A 19,204-nucleotide genomic window follows, 5' to 3' on the forward strand; every position below is an offset into this window, starting at 1 on the left:
AAGGCTCAGAAAACTTTAAACCATCTATACCTAGTCTTATGTTGACACCGTTTGTGGACATTTATATGTACAACAAACCTCTTCAGTATCTCTGACATCCAGTTGTTATAGCTTACTGACTCGAACACGTATTTTAAACATTATATTCTGGTCTTTACCCCTCTTATTAACCTTCGCAAATTCCCTCACGACCTAGCTAGATATAAGAGATAACGCTGCAGTGATTAACTGTATTAACGACACAGTTAATTAACCACAAGTTCTTTAATATACATTTATCAAGATATTTTTAACCAAAGGAACATTGCCAAGATGATATTCAGCAAGTCTTATACAGTGTTGTTGATTTGAGCGTTGCAGGATAAATTACAGTCAAATAAGTCACAGAATTTAACAGTAATCCGGGTTATGTTACTATTAATAGCTGCCCGAATGTCGCTCTAAGGATCCTATAATTGATTCTCGTTTTTTTTCACCAATGCACTGTTATTTTATAAATAAAAACAGGAAGTAGGAAGGGATTACATTTATTGTTTCATCTACCTAGTTAATTGCACAAAAATAGCAAAACTCTTATTTTTGACGAATGTGTGTTGAAATGGAAAATAGACTTTAGGATGACGACGTGCATTCCGATGTTGGATTTTGGCTATATTGACTAAAGGAACCATTTTAAAAGGAAACGGCAGTAAAACTGGACCGCCTGACGACAAAATTACACTCACTGGCTCGATACCATTCCCACTAGCATTTCCAAAGCAACACATGCTCATTTTATCTAAGAGCAAGAGCCTGTGCCAGCATATGTTTAGCTTATTGTCCCAACAACAAAGAAAGCAAATTTTGCTCTTTTTTGAAATGCAAAATGCTGATTTTGTTAAGTCAATTTATGTCAGGTTCAAAGGAATAAGTGAATATGAAAGAGTAAGCGTAATTCCATAATACTCTCTCATTTTAAATATTACTTTGAACCTAAAGGGAACTGACAACAAAATCAGCAGTTCGTACAAAAAAACAGCAAAATTTGCTTCCTTTACTGTTTGCTTATAGAACAAATTAACATGTGTTACCTTGGCAATGTCAATGTGAAAGCATAACGGAGTCGTTTAATTTCATGAAAGCTAATGGTAAAAGAAGTCAGCGACCTCCACAGTAACTCAATGTACAGTTGAGAGAACATTGCTGCTTATTGGACTTTGTCGTCAGAAGTTTCGTATTCAGCGACTATCGCAATGCCAGTTTTATTACAATTTCCTTTAGAAACAACAGTAAATTGTTGAAATAGCAAATTATTGTTCTTATATTAACTTATTACAGCGTCTGTTACCAGATAACGAAGGCTTGGTCGCGAAAACATATGTTCCAGGACTGGCAACACTGCCGGCATTGTTTTGGTACAGAACCTTTGTGACGGAGGTCTGTACCTCATTTGTGTTTTCTTTTGTACCTGCAGTTTTATTTAGGTAAGGGATTACTAAAATTATTGGTTTTTTTATTAGATTATTTTTTTATTTTTATTTTCTCAATATAAAGGATATATTAAGATCCAGACCTTGAAATTAAAGGGAGGCTAAACCAGATGAAAGTGGTCTAAGGAAGCTTCATGGCCTTTTAGGCCAAGGTAGCCCTCATATTTAAGCTATTTTGAATAGATATGGCGAAAGTTTAGGAGTATTTAGTGTAGGTTTGGTGTGTATTTGTATGGTATGCACCTGTCACCACAGGCAAGTTGGTTACTAGGCTGGTAGGTAATCTAGCATTCATTATTAAAATGACCTAACAACATAGTACTAGCTCCGCGCCTGTTTTTACCTTAGATACTGGTCTTTTCTACACTTTTAGGGATTTTGATACGGGCGGTGAGTTTGTTTGTTGTCGGCCAACTGTTATTTGCCCCCTAACTCAACTCAACAATAAAGGGGGACTGTGGGAATTCAGGGTTTTGGGTGGGGGAGAACACAGAAATGGAGCGGACATGTTTACTTTGGGGAGGTGCCCTCTGGAGGGGAAAAACGATAGGGAGCCATTCGCCAACAGGAGTGAGTTAAATGCATTTTGCCGTGTTTAGTACTGGCATCGGGGGGATGGAGTGTCCATTCGCCGTGTTTAGTACTGTCCCGGGTCGGTGTCCATACGTTAACAAGTTATTGCACTTGCCAGACGGTCTCTTACGATGTAAACCGATGGACTTCAAAACAGAGGATCCCTGCTCTGTCTCGTGATCCGATCGGCAAAAAACTGGAAATCCAGGGTTGATGGACTTCAGGTTAATTAAATAACTTAATTACATTCGACTATGGCAATTGACAAAAATTGAAGATAAATCCATAATTAGCAACCAAAAACTATAAAGAAAAGCCCCCACCTCCATAGCAAAATTTAGAAGGAAATTGCCTATGGAGGGGAGGTGGAGCTTACTACCTCAAAGGTCAAGAAACTAATTGTCGACAAAATATGACTTTAAATTCTTTTTTATTAAATAACTGCACAATTCATCATTAGTCTTGGAGAAAAATAACAGGCCTATAGGTTATCCTTCAAATGCAATTACATGTGGCTAGGCTAAATTATTCAATAAAAATAAACTGGTTAGGGTAATTTGCCGTTGTCTGTCACAGAACTGTTCACCTTTGTGACGAAACGCAAGTCGACAAGTTTAGGCCTAGATCTTGTGGGCATAGCTTGTCAAAATTTGGTGTTTACTGGCCAAAATTATGACTGGGGGCATGGTCAAGGTTGGCTTGTGTATGCAATTGGTTCATTGTGAAAAGCCCGCAACCCACAACCTCGCTGAAGAACAAGCCATCTGTTGTTCATATAAAGAACTAGCAGTAGACTAGTCCGTGGCTGCTGTTCACTTAAATGATAAACCTAGAAATATAGGTCACCCTAGAAATATAGGTCACATAGAAAAAATTTTCAAATCAGATTAACTGACCAGATAAGACCATTTCCATAGGTTCTAGAACATTCTGAACAACTTCAATTTTATATTTGTTAACTTGGGGATTGCATCATCAATATACCCTCTAGCAGTCATTATATATACTGTACTATACTATTTTCAATCCCTCTGGTCATTTTAGGCATTTCCTCCCACGCTTCCAAATGTACTTCGTTGGAAGTGACCGTGTTTATTCCTTTTTAATCCTTGCCCTTAGGAGCAATAGCAATCTTGGTTTGATCCTACTCTCCAAAACATCTGTGGTAAATCCCCTTGGAGTATGTGGACTTTTTTATACAACAAGATCAATAGAAAGATTGCAAAATATTGTCGTAACTTGTAACGACATTTTCATAATTTCATTTGCAATTATTGAAGATAGAAAGAAAAGAAGTATATTACCTCGTTGTGCCATCCAGAGCTTTGTTGTTTCCAAGGAAACTTAAGTTAAACCTCATTTTTGATCTTAAGCAATTGCTACCTCCTTTTACATTGACCATGAGGCTCTCTCTCTCTCTCTCTTTTATTATATTATATATATATATATATATATATATATAGGTGGTATATATATATATATATATGTATATGTATATGTATATGTATATGTATATATATATATATATATATATATATATATATATATATATATATATATATATATATATATATATATATATATATATATATATATATATATATATATTATATATACAGTGGTACAGGTTTCCGATGCTAATCTGAAGGAAATGTCGAGATATTTTATATATTTACCATAAGAAATAACTGAAAATGGATTAATCCATTTCCTGACCACCAGTCACTACTCTCCAACCTTGTCTTTTTATACAAAACACTACACATACAATTAAATAAGTTCAGAGTTAAATAACTTACCTTATTAGAATACAGTTTTAAATATACTGTATCAAAAAATTGGCCTACCAGTGGTAGACTGAGCGCTGCAGGCTAGGCTAGCAGCCCATATGCACTCCAGAATGTACTGTACGGGCACGCACAAAACTGTTGTTAATGATAAATACAATGAAAACAAGCCTGGTCACATTAAATTAATAAAACAATATTAAAAATAAGCCAATGTATAGTCTGTTATATATAGTTACGTCGGCATCGGCAGCTTATCAATAAACAAACCAGAGCGCCATATCGCGGTACTACTGTAATTACATAAATATATACGTTCAGGATTGTATTAATTTATATAAATTTCATTCAGAGTCTACTGAAAAGTGCTTAAATGCGTGGGAAGAAACGCCACCAACAACGCCAACTAGCGGCGGCGTTGCCGAAACACTTTTGTTTACAAACATCATATGTTTATACGGGTATCGCGTCAGGTAGTTATAGTTTATCGGCATAGTGTCGGAATATTTTGTATATCGGAGACCGTTCTGTATATATATATATATATATATATATATATATATATATATATATATATATATATATATATATATATATATATATAAAACCTAAACTCATATTCATGTTCTCAAGATTCATGACTCCATGTATTCATGGAAAATTCGACTATTCGCTGTATTTTTACCTGAGAAATATTCACTGATTACTGTATTTTCATATTTTCATGACTAAATGCACTTTTTGTGATAAAACTATTAAAATACGCAGGTATAAGCATTTTTAGAGGGTTTTTCTTGTGTTTAAACTATCAAAACAGGCAGTTCTAATGGTTTGTAGAGGGGTTTTAAGTTTCGCTGATTTTAGCTATTTGCGGGAGGGTGTGGTACGCATCTCCCGCGAATACAGGGGGTTTACTGTATATATATGTGTGTGTGTGTGTACCTGGAGAAATTCTGCACTTACGTATTTGCCAAATCATTTTCTCCCTACATTAATGATATATAAATTTTTTATTTCATTTTATGCAAGTAACAGTATTCACACTTCACACACTACCTGCTTTGTAGTTTAAAATACTCAACAAAATCCTGTATTGTTTTAGTAATAGAGAATTTTTATTCCCATACTCGTCATTTTCCTAAATCCGAATTCGACCTCTGTATACCCCAAGGGCAGCTTAGCTTGGACATGAATCCTTTAAGAGAACTGGCAGCACAGCTCAAACCCTTGTCCTACCCAAAACGAAAAGGTTTGTGAATTTTATAGCCCCACTACCAAACTTGAAGTAGGGCACCATAAACCATAACGCGAAGTATAGGGATACATTCCAATGTATTGTTTGGTGCAGAGTCAAAGTGGCTGCTTATTTGTTTATGGAAGGCATTCCATATTTCCTTTGCCATTAATTGAGTAAAGCATCGAAGTCTTTTGTCTATCCTACTTCATATGAATCCTTCTTAGAACACTGGTCCAAAGTGTACAGATCTCAAAGACAATAGTTTAATTGTGCGAAACACATTTTTTTAATATTCAGTATTTTAGGTTAGTTCCAATGGAAATAAACAGAGAAGTTAAGTGGGCATTGTGGTTATATTGTAAAAGGTGACCAGTAGATTCTGCATATCCATTCTGGATTCAGGTAGTCTATACAAGTGTGTTGAAAAAAATTAAAATTTTTGTAGGCGTGTTGCATCTGTTCTTGCAACATAAAAGGTGCAGTGCATGTAATATGATTGAGTTTCAAAGGCAAATGCTGAATGTTTTCTAGTCCTAATGAACAACTGCATGCAAGGCATGATTATAGATTCTAAAGCCTGATTAGCCATAAAGCTATCTGCAAATATTGAAAGCCGTTTCTGGCTCATAGACTTTGATTATGAGTCATTGTTTTGATGAGTGATATAATCTTTGAATTCTGTAAAAGAAAAAGTAGTTTAATACCTTGTCTACCTCAGGCTTGAAAGAAAAAAAGATAAAAGGAGGAGTGACAGAGAAAAAGCTGGGATGTAACTGCAACATTTGTAGGTGTAAAGGTTAATACCTTGCATACTTTTACCTAAATCTTTGGAAGAATGATTGGATTAGGTAGTCAGTTTGCTGGGTTTTTGTGTGTGTAAGTCTATGCATTATTTTGATTGAAGTGTATCTTTGTTTTTAACAAGGTCTGTTTTTATAATTTCAGAACATGGAGAGGCGAATCAAACTAAAGACATTGAATGAACACATTGTCTGCACAATATGCTCTGGATATTTAGTTGATGCAACGACAGTTACTGAGTGTTTACACACATGTACGTATCTAATGCATAGTAACATATATGAATGGAAAACTTAGGAAAAGGATTTTTTTTTTCTTCACTGTGCTGCTTTAGTTTGCAGTATATTGAAGTTGATATTAGGATTAGCATCTAATCTAGTACTGGATTTTGGTAATGATTAATATTGAATATAATTTTCTGAATGAAGTGTGTTAATTATTGAGTTGGAATACACTGCGCCAGTGTTTTCATTTCATATAAATTTGATAATTTCTTATATCTGAACTGCTAGACTGTTTAAAGTAATAGTTTTTTAATAACCAGTGCACTATTTAAATGAAAAATGTGTAAATGGATGTCTTGTAGTGCAAAATGAGCAACATTTGCATCACAGTACTGTACTTTGAAAAGAGCAATACCGTATTTGTCATAATATCAGGAGTGTAACATGATTTACTGTTTATTTTCAGTTTGCAAATCATGTCTGGTGAAGCATTTAGAAGAACGTAACACTTGTCCAACATGTGAAATTGTCATACATCAGTCCCATCCTTTGAACTACATCTCATTTGACCGCACAATGCAAGATATTGTGTTTAAACTTGTCCCAATGTTGCAGGAAAGTGAGTATTGTTGGATAAGATATTAATGCAGCTGAAGATCGCTGGTGTGTTTGCCTTACAGTATTCATAATGAAGGTGGGAAGGAGACCCTTTTTCTTTCAGGGTTAATATAAAATAAGAGTTGCATTAGAGGAATTCAATTTATGAAGTCACAGGTTTCTTGATATTAATATTCCATTATTTCCTGTATTCATGTTATTTAGTGAAATACCCATTAATTACAGAAACACAAAAAAAAGTTAAGTATACCTTAGTTTTACCAGACCACTGAGCTGGTTAACAGCTCTCCTAGGGCTGGCCCAAAGGATTAGACTTATTTTACAGAAATGTATAATGTTGTTTTGTTATACAGTATTTCTACAGACTTAGCAGGGTCACAAGAGTTGTTATACTGATTAATGATGCTGTTGCTGGCTGTACAGTATTTATTTGGTGGCAAAGGGCAAGAAAGGGATGGAGCCAGCCATTAATATTACACCTTTTCAGCAGTCATAGCTGACTTGCTAATTTTTATATCATAAAGCCAGGTAGTTGATATGATAGTAGAGGCTCTTCCAGAGTAACCTGGGCAACTTTTTGGTGTATGGGCTGCTTGGTGTATCCAAGGGCCGTGATTCCTTGGGGCTGTAAGGTGGTGTGGTCTTGATGGGTCGCATCATCGTTTGGAGGTGATATCTTTTGTTTTGGTTTTCTGATGCTTTTTCTTATTTGTGTTCTGCTTTAACGTTAGTTGTGTTTTGCCGTAACATTAGTTAGGTCACAGTTGGAAGCCAGTGTTCAATGCCTTCTCCTGTGGGTTACTGATTTGTATCTTTTGGATTTCGATTCCTTGTTGTCGTTGTGTTAATTTTATTTCAAGTTGTGATTCCTTGCTCTTGGCACAATCAGTTTTTAATTTCTATACAGGGCTGTGTTTCTTGCAAAGATTTTTGACTTAGTGCTTGATATTGTGTAGTGTATGTACCATGCATTTTGATTATTCATCTTTAAACTTTTAGAAGTTACACATTTTGGGCCCAGTAACCAGTTACCTTGTGCCTCTATGTCAAGTCATACGATTTTTGCATTGTCAGTAATACTTTTCAGTCTACCCATTTCCTGTGCTTTAGTTAGTGAGGGCTGGAGAGTTTTTAGTCAAGAACTAGTATTCTGTATTTATATTGTTTCTTTTGATCTGTTAATGTGCTCCTTGCTGTGCCTCAGTGTACTTATCATGGTCTGCTTGGACAAGCTTGTTCACAGTCTTGTATTGGCTTAGTTTAGCCATGGGCAGCAGTGTTCTTGACCATATAGGCGAGACATGCTATAATGGATTGGATTGTAAGTAGTTCTGCTTTGTCCAGAAGAGGTTGCGTAATCTTTGTTCTGTAAAATCTTCTGCTGATGTTCGATATATGTTTGTGGACAACTGGACATGCATCCATGCTTCCTGTCATGCCATGCCTCCTTCGGTGATGTCACAAGGTCATTGTTCTGCTGAGAATGTGATTGTGGATGTAATCCTTTCTTCATTTGTCACTGCAGTAACTCCTTATGGTGGTTCCCATGTTAGCAGGAATTATGCTTTCTCACTTAGCGCTAAGATGATCACTGCTTGTGCCTTTTTCTTGCATGTCAACTTGTACTGTATTTCTTTGGCCAGAATAGAAATATTCTAGGCATTGCAATGTCACAATGTTCTTCAGAAAACAAGACTCATTAAAAATGGCCCATATGCTTTTTGTGATATGTTAGTTTTAGAAGTTTAATCATTATTTTTTTGTTTTTGTTTTCTGCTTTAGTGAAATGGTGTGGGCATTATGAAATGTATAAAAAACACTTTTAATTTTATAAGATTTTTTATAGCAAAACATTCTTTATGTTTAAAAGTATCTGTTCTTGTTGTGATGTCACAGAACAAAAAATGGCAGGAGGGAGCAAATTGTAAACATATGTAGATGTAGACGAGAATGCTGAAAAGACTCTGGTGTGTTAGAGAGAGCTCTCTGATAGGTTAGGTTGTCAATTTTGGGTTGTAAGTCTGTTTTGAGTTTTTTTTTTTTTGTAGTTGTAAGCTGGATTATAAAAAAAGAACAATGTGAACAGGTGGGTGGATTACATAATTGTAGCCTTTTTGGACGGGTTAGGCTAGAAAAACTTTCAAGTGGTAGTAGAGCATGGTTGGTTAAAAATGGACGGATCTGATAGTAAAATTTGGGAGATGAAATGGAGAAGAGACTGTCTGAGATTTAGTGGGACACAGGGCGATTATAATGGATGGAGAGTTCAAGTCGAAGATTGGCTTGTGGTGTGTGGAGAAGTGAAATATCCAGGGATAGAGATAAGAATGAGCTTAGAAGGAAAAGCTTTAGAAGTAACACAAGAAATAGATAGAGATGAACTTAAGGATAAAGAGGGTTCAACGATAATCCTGTCCAAACTAGATGAAGTGTATTTAAAAGATACGTTAATGGAAAATTACAGTAAAATGGAAGGTAGAACTATTTTAAAATAGAAAGAGAATCTAGTGAAAACATGAGAGATTTTATAATTAGGTATGAAAAGGCAGAGTCAGAGTGTACAGTAGTAGAGCAATAGCGAAAAGCATGCTTGACGGGGAAGCAAAAGGTTTTCATGTACTAGAACTAGCGAATCTCACAGAAAATACAAAACAAATGGTATTAGCAGCTTGTGGTCAAGGAAAGATGGAATATAAAACAGTGTCACAGATAATGAAAAGAATATTTGAGGGATAAGGGAATAAAGAGTAGGGGGAATGGTTGGGGTCAGAAGGCTATGTGAATTTTGGGAGAGGAGGGAAAACCAAAGATATCGGGGAAAAGTGAATCGAGGTAGAGGTGGAAGAAATCCTATATAGAGAAGGGAAAGTAACACTGTGTGCAATATGCAGATAGGAATGGCATTGGGCTAGAGGTTTTGAAGAAGAAATGGCTGAATGGGAAAAAGATGCTCCTACGTGCAATGCTGAAATTTTAAAATTTTGTTTGACAGTAATAAAATTGAAAAATTGGAATTGTTATACGTTAGATGTAAAAACTGCTTAGCCTATCTGCAAGAAATACGAGAGGTACAGTTATAAACACCAAGTGAAGATGGTTGGAGTGGATTGTGGAAATTGAAGAAAACTGTTTATGGGCTCAAGGATGCAGCAAAGGCATGGTATTGTAAGGTGGTAAAAGTGGTGGAGGAGCTTAAAGGCGAGAGAAGTAGATTAGAACCTAATATATTCTTTTGGAGGAAAGATAATAAATTGAATGGTATTTTGTGTACAAATGTAGATGATTTTTGCTATGGAGGAACTGAAGGATTTTTAAAGGAAGCAGTTGGCAAATTGAAAGAGAAATTGCAAGTAGGAGAACAAGAAAGTAAAAGTTTCAAGTATATAGGAGTAATAGTAGAGCATAAGGAAAATGGAATTTGTCTTAATCAGTGGTAGTATATAAATTCTATAAGAGAACCAGAAGCTAGAAGATTTACAGGTAATAGAGTATTAGGACAAAAGGAGTTAACAGAATGTAGATCAGTGGTAGGACAATTGAACTGGGTATCGCCACATACCATGCCAGAAATATCATACGATGTTAGTGAATTAAGTAAAGCTTTTAAAGAAGGAACAACTCAAGATATGAAAAAGCTGATTAAAATAGTGAGAAAAACTAAGATCATAATGGGAGAAGCAATAATAAGTGAGTTAGAAGAGGAAGAGATTTATTGGGAACCCTATGCAGATGCTTCACGTGGGAATATTGAAGATGGTCATACACAATTGGGTTACGTGATATCTTTGACAGATGGTAAGAGGAGAAGTCCCATATGGTGGAAATCCAGAAAATCCAGAAGAGTAGCAAAGTCCACCATTGCAGCAGAAGCTTTGAGTATAGGGGAAGCCATAGAAGGATTGATATATTTCAAACATTTGTGGGAAGAGATAGTAGTAGGGAGAAAATTAGAAGCATTGGTTAAAACTGATAGTAAAACCCTACTGACTGCAATAAAATCAAGTACTGGAGTAAAGTAGTAAGAGATTAAAAATTGATATTGCAGCAATAAGGGAAACAACAGAATCTGGAGAAATAAAGGAGGTGAGATGGATAAAAGGAAAGCATCAAATAGCTGATGTATTGACTAAAGCTGGAGTTTCAGGGGAAAATATTAGAAATTACGTAGAGGGTAAAGAATTAGAGAATAATGGAAATTAGAGGGGATTAGGATAAGAAGAGGTTGGAGGGGAGGGAGAAGGAGATAAATGTGATTATATGTTAGATTTAGAAGTTTAATCATTATTATTTTATTTTTGTTTTCTGCTGTAGTGAAATGGTATGGGCATTACGAAATGTATAAAAAGCACATGTTTAATTTTATAAGGTTTTTTATAGCAAAACATTTTGTGTGTTTAAAAGTATCTGTATGTGTTGTGACATCATAGGGTGAAAAATGGCAGGAGGGAGCAAAATGTAAACAAATGCAGGCTCAAGTGTTGAAAAGACTGCGGTGGTGTAGAGGGAGCTCTCTGATGGTTAGGTTGTCAATTTTGGGTTAAGTCTGTTTTGTGGTTTTTTGTAGTCGTAAGCTGGATTATAAAAGAAAAACAACGTGAACAGGTGGGTGGATTGCATAATTGTAGCCTTTTTGGACGGGTTAGGCTAGAAAAACTTTCATTTTGTCTTTCGTGCAGAAATTAATGTGGCTTCTGGTTAATGACAGATGTGGAAGAGGTTATGATATTGTACAACTTAAGTAAGGGATGGTCATCTCGGTTGACAATAACAGTGAGTCTAGAAATTAACACTGCTGCCTGTTTAATTTATATAATAATCGTAGCTTTGCTTAAAAAGTTTGATTGATTGAATTTTTTGGATGACAGTTGAATCTCTTATGTACTTTGCAGATGAATTGAAACGTGAAAGAGAATTTTATCGAGCTAGAGGGGAAGTGTGTCCCAAGGACTTACCACAAGCAAACGAAGAGGATCTTCAGCAGGATGATAAAGTTATTAATGATACAGATTACCACAGACTTGATGAACAGGTGAGATGTCTTTAATTGAACAGCTGATTTTCAGCTTATGCTAAGGTTAGCTAGTATAAAACAAAGATCTTGTAAAGTCGGAAATACACAGTAAAATATGAACTTAAAGTTTATGATTCCCAGTGTGTTAATTTAGTACTTTCTAAGTTTGGAGACCGCTTGTCCTTTATTAATCATCTTAGTTTGTAAAACGAGGAAAATCTTTAATCCCCTTTAACTCAAAATTATACATGTTTGCCAAATTTTGTAAGTTTTCTTGGTATGAAATAGTTTTCACATTTCCCAAGGAAAGAACCATGTACTTCCAAAATTACTGGTAATAATTATGTAAGCTTTGCTTACTATTGACTAAGCTGCTACAGATATATTAACAAGTGAAAGCTAACAGTTTTGTTGAGTTTTAGTGAGGCAACATATATGATATTGGAATTGTTCCTGATATATAGAATTTAACACTATATTCATGTTATTGCACATATAAGTGTCAGGGATCCTTAACTGAAAAAAATTACAGTAGAGGGATTAGTGTAGAATTGATATCAGAAAATTGTTTCAGAAAAATAGAGAATTATAGTGTATATATGCATGTGGATCTAGAGAGGGTATATGACTGAGTGTCAAGACAAGCAGTCAGGTTAGCATTGCAAAGGCAAAGTCTACCTGAAATACTCATTGAGCTGTTGTTAGTGTCATCACAAGGACTGAGATTGTTTAGGCATGCATTTAGGAGAGAGGAGCAATCAGTCAGAAATGTAGTGAATACTGAATGAGTAGGGTGACATCCAGTAGAGAGCCCAGAAAAACATGGAAAAGGTTTGAGATGAAGACTTGGACCAAATAGGAGTTCATACAGAATTTCAGAAGTTAGAAAAACTGAGAGAGAAGTCCTTACATGTTCAATCAAACTGTGGAAAAACCTGATGTAAAAATGTTACTGAGGATGATGCACCATTTTGACCTTGAAACTTTTTCTGTATAACTACACACGTGCATAACATTGGATATACTGTCATCTAATTCATCCCTGGAAATCTTATTGATTTGCAAAATACCTAAACCAACTAGGAAGATTTTGACAGGGTATAGTTTTCAGAGCATGGGAAACTACTGTGAAGACTAGCTCCTTTATTATTTTGTCATTGATTACAATTTTATTTTTCATCAGGTTAACATTTGCCTAGAGTGCAAGTACCCAACTTTAGCTCCTTTGAAACGACGATTTATTCGGTGCTCTGCTCAGGCAACCATAACACATCTAAAGAAATTCTTGGCTCTAAAGGTGCTTGAGGGGCCACAAAAATATCGAGAGGTAAGTTTTAGAATTTTATGTGTATGTCACATACCCAGTAATTACTTAGCTAACAATTTCTTGCCTCCAGTAGCTTGAAAATTAAAAAATTCACAGGTAACGTTTCATAGATTTAGTGTAGGTGACTGGTCCTGCCCAGTAACAGGAATACCAAGAACTACTACCAGACAACCACACCCTATTTCTGCCGACATTCAGGTAACACTGAGTGTTGATGGCTGCTGTTTTCTTAAATTTTCTCCTACTATCTCTTCATCTTCTAGTGAGGTATAGAGCTTTTAGGAGCCAGGAGATACAAAGTACCTGGAGCACCCACCACTCTTAGTGGATGGGTTGTGGTGTTATTTCAGTGTAGGTGACAGCGTTTCTTTGCCAGCTATCAGATAACTCCTTAGCTGCACAACTTCCACTGATGCTTTGGTAGCCATCGGAGTATCCTTCGCTACAAAGCTTCCACTTCAGTAGAGGCGACCCTTGGCTTTGCCACCACGCCGCTACAGGTTAAATTGAGCAACAACCAGAGGGAGTTCTCTGCTACAAGCTGTCTTAGCTGATAAAGAACTACGAGCATTGTATTCAATGCTAACGACTCTATTTCAAATTCATTACATGACTTAATGTTTTGGAGTAGAATATGTCCATGTATCCCACCTCTTGTCAGTATGGAATCAGCTAAGTAATTACTGGGTAAGTTACTTATATAAAAATAAAATTTTTATGATAAAATAAAGTATTATGTATACTTACCCAGTAATTATGGACAAAGCCGAGTTACCTGTACTAAATCTGTGAAGCGTTACCTGCGAATTTTTTTTAATTTTCAAGCTGCTGAGGCAAGAAGTTGTTAGCTAAATAATTACTGGGCAAGTATATATAAAACTTTATTTTATCATAAAACTTTCATGTTTTGGTGGTAAATTTTCTTGTAACTTTTTAGTATTTTGGTAATATGATTCTCGGCCTTGAAAGTCAAGTAGCACAATTACATTTATCCCTTGCAGTAAAGTTATCTTATCTCTAGTTCTTAATGGTTGGGTCAGTTGAAAACTTTTTATTTCTTTGTGTCTATGAAGAGACTTGGTAAAGTTCACATAAGCATATGTGGATATTTTTGCCAGTATTTCGAAAATTAATGGTCTTATCAGCTTGCAGCCTCCTATCAAATAATGCTTGTTTCATAGTCATTTGATTTCTCCTACAGAAAAAGAAAAGCAACAAGAATAAAAATGAAAAGGATTGGTTGATGTTGATGCTTGCTGATAAACACTTGTAGTTTGCCAAAATAAAAAATAAAAAAGAATTTTGCAATGTGCAAAACTGATTTTTCATAGGTTGCAGTATACTAAATAAAACAAAATCAGATCAGTTTAAGAACAAACCCCTCAGGTCAGATCTGCGAAAATTGAGAATCGTGTCTCAGTGATGTACTTAAATTATATACAATAATAATGATAATAATAATGAGTTAATTCTGTCCTTTTCCAGTGCTAAACACAAGTTAAGTGGTATTTTTGCTAAGGAACATAAAGGTTATATGATGTTTTTCACATATACTGTTATACAAATTTGAAATGGTTTATTGAATTTATAAGAATTATCTATATACAAACTTTTGTTTCTTTCTGAAAATGAAATAAATCCATTCAGTTCATTTTATGTTTGGCAATTGTGTCTCGTTCCCCAGATTGACATCATGTGCAATGATGAAATGCTTGGAAAAGATCACACCCTCAAGTTTGTCCAGGTCACTCGTTGGAGATTCCGCAGTCCACCACTAAAGTTATGTTACAGACCAAGGATTGATATTTAATCTTTAAGCTAAGCAGGTGAATAATGAATACAGTATAGTAGTTTAATCAAAACATTTTCATAAAACAAGCAAAAAAAGTTGGATATTGGAATACTCAGAGGTTTGTTTTGAAACTCATCTTGCATTCTTATAGGTTGTTCTGTTGCTACAGTTAATATTCAGGAATTTATTTGTTTTTAAACTATTGTACTTACTTCATTATTAATGACTTCTGTTATATATTTGTACAAATAAATGTTATTTTATTTGATGAAATTGGTTGTTCATATTTTGTATTGGCATTTTCTGTAAATGATTTTAAACAAAACTTGAAAAACCAGTGCTGTTAATGTGATCTTTGGATTGTTCGATAGCTGTGAGAGGTGGCAACATGTTTTTTCGAACAGTTTTTGAAAGTTAGTCTTTGGGCTCGAGTCACCAGACTCCTTGTGGAGAGATTTTGTCATTCAAGTTTTGGTTTTGATGTAAATTAGTATCTTTATCCCTTTTACCAGCTTTTTATATGAAACTTATTCATTCCTTTTTTTTTTTTTTTTTTTTTTTCTTTTTACAATATTACTTCATATCTGGAGAGCATGCATTTTCCACCTATAGAATCAAAGCAAAGACAGTTTGAGTTGTCTGACTGTGCTCCCATACTTGCTTAAATTCTCTTTCTTCTCACTACAAGTAAAATTCTCATGTAGCCCACTGTTTTGTAGCCACTATTGAAGCCAGTCTTTCTTGGAGCTGAAGGAGGGGTTCCTCTTCCTTTTGTGTAGCCGTGAACACCTACCATGCTATCACCTATTTTCTGATCTCATCCGTTCCAGTGTTGCTCATTTTGGTGGTTTTATTCAGTTGTCATGGAATTCTGTCAGTTTTTTTTCAAGAAGTGGTCTGCTATGTCTGCCCATGTTCTTTTTCAGTTCCCAAAAGGCTTGGGTTAAATAAGGTCATTGGGTTTTCCATACCACTGGCCTTATCGTATGAGAAGGATTAAAAAACTCGTTTTTATGAGGGAGGTGGTGTGTGATAAACAGCTTACTCTGTCATTTGGTTCCAGATTTAGAGTAAAAGGTTACATTTATATTTTGTTTTACAACAAACTAGCCCATATTCATGGTCTTCAAGATTCTGGGCTTATAAGAAGTAATATGTATGTAGGAAAAAATGTTTTAAAAAAATTACAGTATGCTTTTATAGTTGTCAACTGCAAACTGTTAGTGAATTTTTTCTCATTGTTTTCAACTTTAAAATTATTGTGCTTCAAGTGAACTGATTTTGCTGAATGGTAATATTTTTCATACATGTCAGCTTAAATGTTTTGGGGATGGAAAATAAAATATTTTTACTTTTATCCTAATACCGAGTATAGTTTTCAATTGAATTTCTTAGTATGCTTACTTACCATTGTTCTTCAATATGAATAGAAACTGCATACCAGTATTTTAAAGATTTAATGAAACATTTGCTTACAAATACTGTAGATTGTTTAGTATGTATCTGAAAAGAGGACAGTGTAAGCAAGTCATTCATAGGTTTAATATTGTACCCATGCACTTTTATTTGATCAAGAAGAAAGCATTGAAGATTCAAAACTTTGAATGGTTCAAGTCTGTTGTGTATAACTTCAGGTCATTTTACATATTGTGTAGCCTTATGATGTGAGAAAGTTTGTTTTGCCATCTTAAGTTGTCAGTGATTGCTTGCACTTTTATTTGATGTGGAAGGACATATTGATTAGTTAACTGAAATGAATTTGTTGTAAATATTAGTGGAATGTATTGTGGTAAGAAGTTTGATCTCCTTGTAATCTTGCAATATTATTGAATATTAATTAAACAATCTTCATTCTAGATTGGAACCCTAATGATAGAAAATTCCAATTACATATGCTCCTGTAATATTGTAATACTGATATTTTTGTTGGTGCTTTTTCTTAATATTTGTTGCTGCATATTTACCGGAGGCATATGTTACAGAGAAATACTGGTTGTCACCTCTAATTTTGTAAGGTAATGACAGCTCAGGTATCCCATAAATTCAACATTGGGAGAGTTGTAAAGCCTAATACAGTATAGAAGTTTTGAACTTGACGACATTTTCATGCTACAGCAAATGCAAAACTATTTAAGTAAGAAAAAAGTGCTAATTACACATACATCTCATTTATATAAGGAAGTGCTTGTTACACATTTGGTACATTAAAATGTAGTTAAATTGTATATTGCATGTATTTATCATAAAGCATTTAACATGTGCCTTTTTTGTGTGCATTACTGTAAAGTATAAATCATAAAACATATTGGCAATGGTACAGTGTATTATTTTAAGTGGTCAGAATATCAGAAAATTATTCCTGACAAAATGAGAAACTAACCTCATTTTATTTTTATGCTTTAAGTCTACACAGTTTAGAGCATGATTATATTAAAATGTGCAAAAATTCTAATACCTGCTACCTCTGTCATCAGTTTGTATGTGTAATGTATCCTTGAGAGTAATGTTAAATATTTAGCAGTGTGATGACAGGAGCATTTGCTGATGCATGTTGTCAACAAGATTGTAAAGTGTAAATCCTAGCATATAGCAGTAGTAACAAGAGGATCATCAGATTACCTGCATAATGTGTGCAAACCTCTCTATTTACTTACAAAATCTGGCATGATTGTAGTCAAGAAAGGTGAGGTTTCTTCCTGGGAAAATAGCCTTCCCCCGAGGTGCCCTTATACTTGCATTATGAGTGTCTTTGCTGCCTTGGATATCACAACGCACAAATTTGGTCAAGTAGTAGCTCAAATTTTTGGTACCTTCATCCTCTCACCTTTTCTTGATCAAATTAGTGGTGCAATTTCTTTTGTGGGTTGTTTTCATACATGTTATTCAGTTTTTTTTATTCAGTTTTTTTATTATTAGATTCTTGTTTGCTAATGAAAGTTCAGTAAGTTATGAATAAGGATTGAAACCTGTTAATGTAATAAAGAAGGAAATGGCTACTTTGAATCAATGAATTTTAGGTTTTATAAAGTTGAAAGTGTTGGACAGGTGAGGAAAGTAAAAGGAAGGGGAGTGAATACAGTACCTGTATTGCAATTTTGGTTAGGAGGAATATGTAGGTAACTTTGGTGATATGTGAAGGAAGGACTGTTTTTTTTTTTTTTTTTTTATATATATACAAATCTTTACCTTGTTGCAAACTGCAGGGCATTGTGTTGTCCCATAAATGGTTATGCCTCTCACTTTTCTCCCACTTGTTAGGTCTAACATCACATCATAATGGCGGGCTTATGCAATATGAAAAGGTTTTTATGAATGGAAAGAAAATTTTCAGCCACCAAAATGAACTAATGTATAATGTTTTCACATAATGTAATTCATTTGGACATTCTCATTGTCATTTGTATAAATGTTGCACTCTCATTTACCATGTTTTCTACTGAGGTATTTGTAATGTACCTAGTTTTCATGTTTACATATATAGAATTAAGGTAAATCATCATATGTATATGTTAGACTAATACCAGTTCTTAAGGGTTTTGGGGGTATATGGTACAAGGGCTACCTGAAAGCCAGTTGATAAGTACTCTTATTGGTTTTGTTTTTAACATATTCTTTTCATAAGAAAACCTAGAATATATAAATGCAATTCAAATATCGAGTGGTACATGCTGGAAATTTTTTTAAGCACTGTCTTGGAACACAAGTACAGGGTAATCAAATTTTCATATCCTTTCTTTTTAGTGAAAAATTTATTTTACAGTACTTGATTTTCTGGTGACCTAAACATTAGTTGTGAGTCACTCTTGAATTAAGGGAAAAGGTGAGGATTCCAGTAGTAGTGGGTGTTCAGAATTAATTTTTTTTACTTTGTATTTGTATATAGTGAGAAATGCCATTTGCAATTTTACTTGATGTATCTTTCCTATCAGAGTACCAGGAATATGAAAGGTTTTTAGCAATTAAGCTTGATTTAGATCTGAAGTACCTTAAATTGTATTAGTTTATTTCTCACATCCGTAAAGTCAAGTATGTTGATTTGAGAACTGAAGTTAGCAGTGTACCATTTTTATCTATCAAAAGACCACTTGGATTCCATTTCATCATGTTAGCTGGCTACCATGACTGTTAAAACTTCCAGACCATTAAAAATACAGACAAATTAATCCAACTTTCATTATCCAATTCTAAAAATGGGGTGGTAGGCAGCATGTTGGTTATTATTGGCCATTCTTCATTTGAAAGTACCATTATGGCACCTGCCTGATTAAAGCATGTAGCAAAATTTGGCATAAGCCACTGGTTGCAAAATACTGAAAATCAATTAGACTTGTAAATTAGTAAGTTTTGTGTGTTACTCAACTTTCT

The 19,204-nt window shown here is 34.5% G+C and overlaps 1 protein-coding gene across 1 annotated transcript; it reads left to right on the top strand.

The window, feature by feature from the left end:
* The first annotated feature begins 1,008 nt into the window (after window positions 1-1,008).
* l(3)73Ah (lethal (3) 73Ah) lies at window positions 1,009-19,002 on the top strand. Its single transcript, XM_067096935.1, has 6 exons — window positions 1,009-1,463; window positions 6,012-6,120; window positions 6,558-6,710; window positions 11,599-11,738; window positions 12,904-13,047; window positions 14,732-19,002. The coding sequence occupies exons 2-6, from the start codon at window positions 6,015-6,017 to the stop codon at window positions 14,855-14,857; spliced, it is 669 nt and encodes a 222-aa protein (XP_066953036.1). The 5' UTR covers window positions 1,009-1,463; window positions 6,012-6,014; the 3' UTR covers window positions 14,858-19,002.
* The last annotated feature ends 202 nt before the right edge of the window (window positions 19,003-19,204 follow it).

This window comes from Macrobrachium rosenbergii, chromosome 53, assembly GCF_040412425.1.
Source record: "Macrobrachium rosenbergii isolate ZJJX-2024 chromosome 53, ASM4041242v1, whole genome shotgun sequence".
In the NCBI taxonomy this organism is placed as follows: Eukaryota; Metazoa; Arthropoda; class Malacostraca; order Decapoda; family Palaemonidae; genus Macrobrachium; species Macrobrachium rosenbergii.